Source organism: Rhincodon typus, chromosome 17 (assembly GCF_021869965.1).
Source record: "Rhincodon typus isolate 14 chromosome 17, sRhiTyp1.1, whole genome shotgun sequence".
NCBI lineage: Eukaryota > Metazoa > Chordata > Chondrichthyes > Orectolobiformes > Rhincodontidae > Rhincodon > Rhincodon typus.
The window spans coordinates 38,465,223-38,475,325 of record NC_063348.1 but is presented as its reverse complement, the minus strand read 5'-3'; the positions used below and the strand labels follow the sequence as shown (position 1 = coordinate 38,475,325).

Here is a 10,103-nt window from a genome sequence, read left to right as displayed (position 1 = left end):
AGCATCAGTTGAGTAACTGTCCAAGGTATCTTTTGGGAAATATCCTCTCTCTCCCATTAAAATGCGTGGACATGCATTGACTGTACCTGCAGCATCCTCAAGACAAGTATTGCCATTGGAATCAAATGTTTTTCATTGACTGAGTGAGCATAGCTCACTTTGCAAACTGGCGGGGTCGGCACATTTTTTTGGAAATGACCATAAAAATGACTCCACAACTAAAATCTGCCCCATCGAACATCTGCTGTGCTGTGTCTCAGATTTTTTGAGGTGATTGATTTGAAGCACTTTGACTTTACAGACATTTGCATCACTAAAATGTATGAAGTAGCTTTTGGGGCAAAACAACCGTGAATTCCTGTGCCCTCAGGCATGCCTCAACTATTAAAGTTTCTCCAGATGGAGATGAATGGGTCCTCCAGCGGGAACATTCAGTAAAGGCTGTGGAGATTTATCTTTTTATTCTCCCATCCCCCCTTTTTTTATATTGGTAAATAGACAGCACCAGTGTTTCCAAAGTAATAATATGACCCGATTTGTAAAGGCAATTCCCTTGAATTGCAGAAGTTGAATAACAAAAATTGAATATGTATTACTGAGCAGTATGTGATCTAAAGCCCTTTTACAGTTGAGATAAACAAGAAACAAGTTGAAAATATGATGCAGTAAAGAGGATGAACAGCTCATTGTAACATCAGTCCACGGAGAACTATTAGATATCAACTGATAATTGCTTGTGTCAAAAATAATCATTCTTAAATATTACACTGTCATTTTTCTAACAATTTTTCCTGTTTGTGGGTTTCCAATTTAACTACAATCAAGTGGGGTAAAGAAAGACAAATAGTTAAAACACATAACGGGGAAGATGTGGAGTTGCTGAAGTTGGGTGACTTTTTATGGTTTGGCTCTATTTCCAAAATGTTTCACATGGTAATGTGACTTAAACTTAGGGTTGCCAACCCAGCATGATTATCTTGCAATCTAGAGGAATTAAAGATTAATCTCCTAGCTACTGGTGCAGGTAAAAACCCAAGAGAAAAAATAGAAAAACAGTTGTGTTTTTCTTTTTCTTTTATTTGACACATTTTCCTTTATTCCTTAGATTTTAAAAAAAGGGAAATGGGGGAAGGTAGTTCAAAGGCAGAAAGTCACTTGATTATACTTCCGGGAGCACATCCAATCAGACACAGCAACCCTACCTGGATTGGATGTCACTAAACAAGATGACTAGGCCAGATTATCCAGTATTTAACCATAACGTACACTGACTGCAGCAAATCCCCTTGCTCTATCACTTCCTGTCGGAGCTGTTAGAAAAAGAGGGTTAGACACCTGCAGTGGTACAACCAAGTTGCGATATCCTTCTCGTTAAAAACAAACACTGCTTAAATTATGTGCAAATTACCTCACCCCATGGCAAAACAGACTTATTGGACAGAATATTAAAACTTGATATTTTTAAGAGAAATTGACGGTACAAACTGAAATGAGATACGTAGGTACAAATAAAAAAAACGCGGTGAATAATTCAACCTGAGTTAATGCTTTGTGTCTGTTCTGATATTAATCTTCAATTGTACATTGGTGGTTGCTCCCACAGGTTGTTGAAATTTCTTTGTTATAGAATAATTGGACAGCTACCATTTCTTTGCCTTCTCCCTTATCATCTGTTTCTTCTTCTCCTTAGCTGCCTTGATGTCTTGCATCTTTTCATCCTTTAACATTTTCAGAAATTTATCTGTAGAGAAGTAGACTGATTAGTTTTCCATAATAGTATTAGTCTTAGTCAAAATAAAACCTTTTTAATATTTTATAGTCACACATTGAAGAAAGAGTAATATCAAAATAATGGTAGATTTGAATAGTGAGTAAGTGGAACGTGTTATCATGTAATCTTGGTGAATTGTCTAGATGTAATACAGGAAAAGTTAGATAAGCACATGAGAGAGAAAGGAATTGAAGAATGTGTTTATAAGGTCAGATAAAGATATATTGGCTCATCTGAAACAACAACTCTGGCATGGACCAGTGAAACCAAACGGCCTATTTCAGTGCTTCGGATTCTACGTAACATATATGAGCTACAGGTTAGTTATCTTGCAATGCACTGCTTTAATGCCATCAATGTAAAAAAAAAATCCACATAACTATCTAAAGGATAGCTTAGTGACAGAATGGTAATGTCACTGAACTAGTAATCCAGAATCCTTGGCTAATACTCTACAAACATGGGTTTGAATTCCACCAGGTAGAGAAAAATGATTTCAATAAAAGTTTGGAATGGAATGTTAATCAAAAGGTGACCATCTAATGACTGTTAATTATTGTAAAGCTTCACCTGTTCACCAAAGTCCTTTAGGGAAAGAAATCTGCCAATCTTATTTGGCTTGGCCTACATGTGGCTGCAGATTCTCAGAAATTTGGTTGACTCTTAACTGTTCTCTGACCGTCCAGGGGTATCCTTATATCCCAAGTACTGTAGCAGTTCAAGAAGATGGCTCACCACCATTTTCCCTAGGACAGTGAGGGATGGGAAATAAATATAACTACACCCATATCGTATGCATTCGTTTTGATAAAAGGCAAAATTGGTTAGAATCCCAGCTAACAAAAACAGTTCATCTGATTGTCCTCATTTGTCTTTTTTTTTGCATTACACTAGTGACTACTATTCAAAATATCTTTATTCGCAAAAGAGTTATTGCTATCCAGAGCCTGTGAGGTTGTCTGAAATTAGTCCAACTTATTTAGATTTGTTGTTGAGATAAATTAGCAACGATCTATTTTATTTCCTTCCAAGTGGAGCAGGCTTGAAAGGCTGAATGGCCTACTCCTGTTCCTTTGTTCCTCGGTAAATATAGGATGTTGGATTTAAACTGAAATTTCAGTCAAGATGATTTGTATTTAAACAGCAGCCAATTTGAAATGGTCCTGACACTATTTGCCTGACACATGCTCCTCTGGCTGCACAGAACTAAATCGCCACGTTGATATCAAGGGGCAGGAGCAATTTGATCAAAGTGATTGTATCTCAGTTGTTAAAAGGATCTCATGATTGAGGTCAAACTTCTTTAAATGTTCAGTATTTCAGCCCAGATTTCAAATGCTAAGCTGACATTCTTCTAGATTAGATATTAAACCAAGAATCTGTCTGAAGGTCCTTTGCCTCTATTTTGAAGACGAGCGGGAGACTTCTTCCTGTTGGCCTAGCCACTACCGTCACAAAGCCTGGTCATTATCTGGTTATGATCACATTGCTGTCTGTGGGAACACACATTATGCAAATTGGTTGCTACATTTACTATATTACAACAGACAGTATACTATAAAAACTACTGCATGCAAACAAACATGGGAGCAGGAGGAAACTATTTAATCCTCGGGTTGTTCTGGCATTCAATAAGAGCATTGTTGATTTATGACCTACATCTTTGTGATCTAAACCTAAATCTAATCCTTTACACATATCCCCCATTACCATGGGAGACCAAAAACTTTCAATCCCAGTTTTAAGTTTAACTATTAATCTGAAATCAACTGCTCTTTGCAGAAGATTATTCCGAGTTCCTACCATCCTTCACAAAAAGAATTGTTTCCTAATTGGACTCTTGAAAGATCTGGCACTAACGTTTAGATTATTGCAGGTACTGAAAAAAAAATTCTCTGCATCTGTTCCCCTCAATATTTTGAATACTTTGATCAAACCACCAGTTAGTTGTCTAAAAAGGAGGTTAGCCAACTATTTCGGAGTGAATGGAATACATGGTCACAATGGTCAATTTAGATAAGAAACGATGAATGGAGCATAAAAAGCTGTATGTGCTACTTTTACTGAATAAACCGTTTCTGTGAAGATAAGAACATAAGAAATAGGAGCAGGAGTAGGCCATCTGGCCCATCGAGCCTGCTCCACCATTCAATAAGATCATGGCTGATCTTTTTGTGGACTCAGCTACACTACCTGCCTGTTCACCATCACCCTTAATTCCTTTACTATTCAAAAATCTCCCTATCTTTGCCTTAAAAACATTCAAGGAGGTAGCCTCAACTGCTTCAATGGGCAGGCAATTCCACAGATTCACAACCCTTTGGGTGAAGAAGTTCCTCCTCAACTCAGTCCTACATCTGTTCCCCTGTATTTTGAAGCAATGGCCCCTAGTTCTAGATTCACCCACCAGTGGAAACAACCTTCCTGCTCCTAGTTTATCTAATCCCTTCATAATTTCACATGTTTCTATAAGCTTCCCCTTCATTCTTCTAAATTCCAACGAGTCTACTCAATATTTCCTCATATACCGAACCTTTCAACTCTGGAATCAACCGATAAACCTTCAGTACCAGAGCATCCTTTCTCAATTAAGGAGACCGAACTGTACACAGCACTCCAGATGTGGCCTCACCAGCACCCTATATATCTGCAGCATAACCTCCCTGTTCTTAAACTCTAGCAATGAAGGACAATATCCTATTTGCTTTGTTAATTACCTGTTGCATTGCACACCAACTTTTTGTGATTCATGCACAAGGACACCCAGGTCCCTCTGCACAGTAGCATGCTGCAATTTTTACCATTTAAATAATAGTCCATTTTACTGTTATTCCTACCAAAATGGATGACTTCACATTTACCAACATTGTACTCCATCAGCCAGACCTTCGCCCACACACTTAACCTATCTATATCCCTCCGCAAACTTTCAGTGTCCTCTACACACTTTGCTCTACCACTCCTCTTAGCGTCATCTACAAACTTCGATACACTACACAAATCCCCAACTCTAAATCAGCTACATAAATTGTAGACAATTGCAGTGCCAACACTGATCCCTGAGGCACACCACTAGCCACTGACCGCCAACCAGAAAAACACCCATTTATCCCTACTCTTTGCTTTCGGTTAGTTAACCAATCTTCTATCCATGCTAATACATGCCCATGATGCCGTGCACCTTTATCTCATGAAACAGCCTTTTGTGTGGCACCTTGTTGAATGCCTTCTGGAAATCCAGATATACCACATCCACCTGGTCCCCACTGTCCACTGCGCTCGTAAGAATTCTAGGAAATTCTAGTAAAGAATTCTAGTAAATTAGTTAAACATGACCTGCCTTTTATGAACTCATGCTGTGTCTGCCCAATGGGACAATTTCTATCCAGATGTCTCGCTTTTTCCTTCCTTGATTATAGATTCAAACATTGTCCCCACTGTAGAAATTAAACTAATGGGCCTATTGTTACCTGTCTTTTATCTGCCTCCTTTTTCAAACAGTGGTTCCACATTTGCTGTTTTCCAATCTGCTGGAACCGCCCCAGAGTCCAGTGAATTTTGGTAAATTACCAGGAGTATATTTGCTATTTCTCCTGCCATCTCTTTTGGCACCCTGGAATTCATTCCATCAGGCCCAGGAGACTTGTCTACCTTTAACCCCTTCAGCTTGCCCAACACTACTTTTTTCGTGATAATGTTTGTTTCTGAGTCCTCATCTGCTGTAGCTCCTTGTCATCGGTTCCTGACGTGTTATTTGTGCCTTCCATTGTGAAGACTAACACAAAATATCTGTTCAATGCCTCAGCCATTTCCTCATTTCCCATTCTTAAAACGCCCTTCTCATCCTCTAAAGACCAATATTTAGTGTTTTATACATTTATAGAAACTTACATTTTGAGCTAGTTTACTCTCATAATTTATCTTACCTTTCTTTAGAGCATTTTTCATAGTTTTCTATTGACCTTTAAAGATTTTCCAATCCCATAATTTCCCACAGTCTTTGCCATTTTGTATGCATTAGCTTTCAGTTTGATACCCTCCTTTATTTTCTTTGTTATCCATAGCTGATTATCCTTTTTCCTACAGTCCTTTCTTTGCCAGTGCTATCTGTGCTCTGTAATCCCATGCAAATCCTGGGGAATATGACCTTGGTTTGTTCAATCCCTATTTGTAACTTAATCATTGGAGTCCATGTTTCACTTTATACTGCACTCCTTCCAAGGTGAATGTTTCATTCCTGAGCATCAGAAATTTTCCTTGGTACCTCTTGCAGTCATGAAGGAAGCTGTATAAATACAAACCTTTCTTTCTTTATCTTGGATTGCTTTTCTCCTGGCTGTTTTCCACTTAAACTGGTTCTGTTGAGAATACAAGCCAGGGACTTCTGTTTAGCATTTTGGCATTAGCTTTGTAGGAGGTTATGGAGAAAGGGAGAGATGAGGCCAGGAACTGGGCTTAGATTAAATGCAACTTTTTTTTGTGGAAAACATGGCTGCCTGGCCCATTGAACCTTCAAAGAGACCTTGCACTGCTCTCTCCGCAGCAGAAAGACTTCCCAATTAATTTGGACAGTGGAATGAGCTGACATGGAATTCCTGGCCTTCTCAGGTGAGCCAACTGCAATTCAATTGTGGTTTAAGGATTATAGGGAGCAGCAAAGCTTTCCCATGCTTCCCAAAGACTATCTGGTAAAATGACTGCCCAGGAAGAAGTCACTCTATGCGTGATTGAGTGACCCAGCTGCTTTAAGCCACCCCCAGAAACCTCCCTTCCTGTGATCCCATTCCCACTATTGCTGACAGCTGACCCGGCCTCTCCCCTCCAGCAGTCCTGGGCCTCTGTTGAGCACATTGATAGCAGTCCTGCCTGTCAGCAACTGCTGGCCAATCAGCTCTGCTCCAGTTAGTGAGCAATGGTGAGCTGCCAGCTTCTGATTGGCTAGAAGTTCTTGACAGGCAGGACTTCCAATAGGTACAAGTAACATTGTCAAACTTTCCCCAAGTGGAACTGATAGGAATTCACTGTTGGATCTCAGAAAGTGGGCAAGATGATCAGTCAGACTAAATCCAGGCCCAAGGATGTTAATTCTTAAATTGAGGTGTTGCTGGACTAAGGCTCATTGTCGACTACCAAATTCAGAGCCAAAGAACAAATGAAATTTTCTACAATTTAGGAACCAGGCAGCAGAGATTTGGATAAGCTCAATCTTATGGGGGTTTAAAAAAATAGAAGTCTTATAGAGACCCTGCCTCTAATTCAGAAGCTCTGGGTCCAAGTTTATCTTCAGGACCTAATGTCCAGGAAAGTGTGTTTGTAACAGACTCAGAGAAGTTCAGTCTCGTCATGTAAATCCTTCCAACACTGTGCTGGTGACAGTCAATAAGACTGGGAGAGATTCTGGTAAGTCATGGAAGGAAAAAGAAATAAAACTATTACTGTCACTGCTTGTAGCTTCAGCTTACAACTTAAGTATAAAATTGAATGTTGCTACAGCAACACAGACTTCTTCGGGAGCTGGTTGTCTCAATTGTCCAGATGGAAGGTTTGAATCAGAATAGTGTTAACAGCACAGGATTTGATCCCAGTTCTGGCTGGCATGCATTCAGGAACTACCTCTTTGCTCTACCTGTGGTGGAGACTGTGGGTCAGACCGCCATTTGAACAGAGAACAAAAATAATGTTACAGAATTTTCCCAGCACCTTAATGACGTGGGCAATGATCGGTCAGTTGGGAAAATATGGCAAAATTGGAAAAATAAGATTTTTGACATTGAGAAAAAAATGTTTATATCCAAGATTATAACCCAAGCAGAAAATCTTGCTCCTAACCGACGAGGAGACACTCCTAGGGACGTTTTAAGGATTTAATTACAAATAACCTTATTGAACAAACGATTATCATTTAAAGGTCTACAGATACATTTTGTTTCTTGGTCAAACAGCCCACACGAATGCACTGAATTTGAGTTGAAAGAAAAGTTGTGCCTGATTTAAAGTATTTAATTGAAATTGGCATTTCGTGTTCCAGAACTGTTGGAGAAAGGAATGACTGAAATCCATCTCTAAAGGATTCCGGTCCCATATCCCTGCAAAAAGAAGTGCTTCACTTCTTGCTGACTCGTCTGTTAAGATTCATTGTTGAGGCTCGCATATGCAGACTCTCTGTTAAGATGTCACAGGACACCTACAGCTTCAGTGAGGAGATATCACCTCTGGAGAGAAATGATGAACAGAAATTGTACAAGAAATATCAACTTTAAAGAGAGGGCTTGCATTTTGATATGTTCTTTAAGACCTTCAATGTTACGAAGCACTTCACAGACAATGAGTAACTTTTGAATTATGCTTATTGTCATATTGTTGAGAAAAGTAGCAGTATTTTGCATACAGTAAGCTCCTAAAAAGAGTAATTAATTAAATTACCAGATTTTTCATTATTGTCAGCTGTAACCTTGTATCCTGTGCTCTGTTCTGTTACCCTGATGCATTTGTACAGTACAATCTACCTGTAAAGTACGTAAGACAACACTTTCCCTTGTACCTTGGTACATGTGGAAATAATAAATCACATCAAAATCATGTTTGGAGGTGATCCCCAATGATGTAATTATTGCCCTGATGTAATTTGCAATCAGATCTCAAGACCTTCAGTTTTGAAAGTGTCTTGATTCTCACAAGTACAATGAACATTGGAAGAAGATGTGAACGTAATAAACTGGGAAAGGCAACAGTTTCAAAAAAAGTAAAAGTTAATGGCAGAACTCACATCTTCTCAAATCAAAGCCATCCCCAGTTAATGTGAGGAGTTCCATTTCCTTCAATCGGATATCCAGCTCACATATCTCATCGAGCTCACTCCAGGCCGAGTCCCCACCCGCTGGCGGGGAGAAGAATTTCAAGGGTTCGTAAGGATTGTCTGCCAGTCCCCGTGGCCACAGGGAAGCCTTTGGGCTTTTGGTTTCCTTGATTTCCTGTGTGGGGAACAGATTCTTCCAGATGTTAAAGCTGTTCAGAGACGAGGCGCTGCTATTGGTGTCGTAAAGCGATGGGAAATACTTGGGTGCCTTTTTGCTCATTCTTTCTACTTGGCTGAAAATTGCTTTGCGTGGATCTCCAATACCCCTTATGTGACACTCTCCATTAGCGCAATTATCCTTTTTGCATCACTGCATTCTATTTGAGGTTACCTTTAAATTAAAAAGATGCACCTGGAGACTTTAGAATGCAGTGATGGATCTCTGACCCAGCATTCCAGGAAACAATCACACCTCCCTCATAAGCTGGGCCCTGATTGGCTCCAGAGCTTCAATGCTGTTACCTCGATTGTGGTATAAACTTGTTGCAAAAACAGAAATTGCTGGAAAAGCTCAGCAGGTTTGGCAGCATCTGTAAGGAGAACGTTTTAGTTCTGGCGACTCTTCCTCAGAACGCTCAGTATTTTATTTCTGTTGGGCCAAGTTGCATCTTTTCATTCTGTTAGAGTTTGCTTGAGATCAGTTCCTTATTTGTTAAATGGTCAATTAGTGCTGGTTGTTGATCGCTGTGGTGTCAGTGCATTTGTCAAGATGTGGACAGACCACAATGAACAGTAAATAAGCTGGACTGTTCTTTGAGAGTAAAATGACCTAAATCGCAAGGGCAGTTTCCATGGCAATAGATCCTAAACTGGATCAATAGAGAATAATCAAATGGGGGACAGTGATATTCTTCCTACGCATTAAATCTGTGACAGGAAAACATAATATGTTGAATCTTCTACTGCCTCCATTGTTTGCATGCGTTTTAACAGATCTACAGTATTGTCATAGCCATAGAGTCATAGAGTTACACAGCATGGAAACAGACCTTTTGGTCCAACTCATCCATGCCAACCAGATATCCTAAACTGATCTAGTCTCAAATGCCATTATTTGGCCTATATCCCTCTAAACCCTTTCTGTTCACATACCCATCCAGGTGGCTTTTAAGTGTTATAATTGTACCAGTGTCCACCACTTCCTCTTGTTCCATACATGCACCAACATTGCTTGGAAAAAGTTACTCCTCGGGTCCCTTTTAAATCTTTCCCCCTCACCTTAAACCTCTGCCCTCTAGATTTGGACTCCTTTACCCTGGCAAAAAGACCTTGGCTATTCACCCTATCCAAGCCACTCATGATTTTATAAACCTCTATAAGGTTACCCCTCAGCCTCTGACACTCCAGGGAAAAAAAAGCCCTATTCAGCCTCTCCCAATAGTTCAAAGTTTCCAATCCCAGTAACATCCTTGCAAATCTTTTCTGAAGCCTTTCAAGGATTGGATTGAAGTTGGGATGCGTCCTAGTCTCTCTAAG

The 10,103-nt window shown here is 39.7% G+C and overlaps 1 protein-coding gene across 1 annotated transcript; it reads right to left on the bottom strand.

The window, feature by feature from the left end:
- Positions 1-1,640: 1,640 nt before the first annotated feature.
- LOC109912558 (uncharacterized protein C11orf91 homolog) lies at positions 1,641-8,847 on the bottom strand. The gene is made up of 2 exons (XM_020511990.1): positions 8,538-8,847; positions 1,641-1,741 (listed from the first exon to the last, which is right to left on the bottom strand). The coding sequence occupies exons 1-2, from the start codon at positions 8,845-8,847 to the stop codon at positions 1,641-1,643; spliced, it is 411 nt and encodes a 136-aa protein (XP_020367579.1).
- Between the last annotated feature and the right edge of the window lie 1,256 nt (positions 8,848-10,103).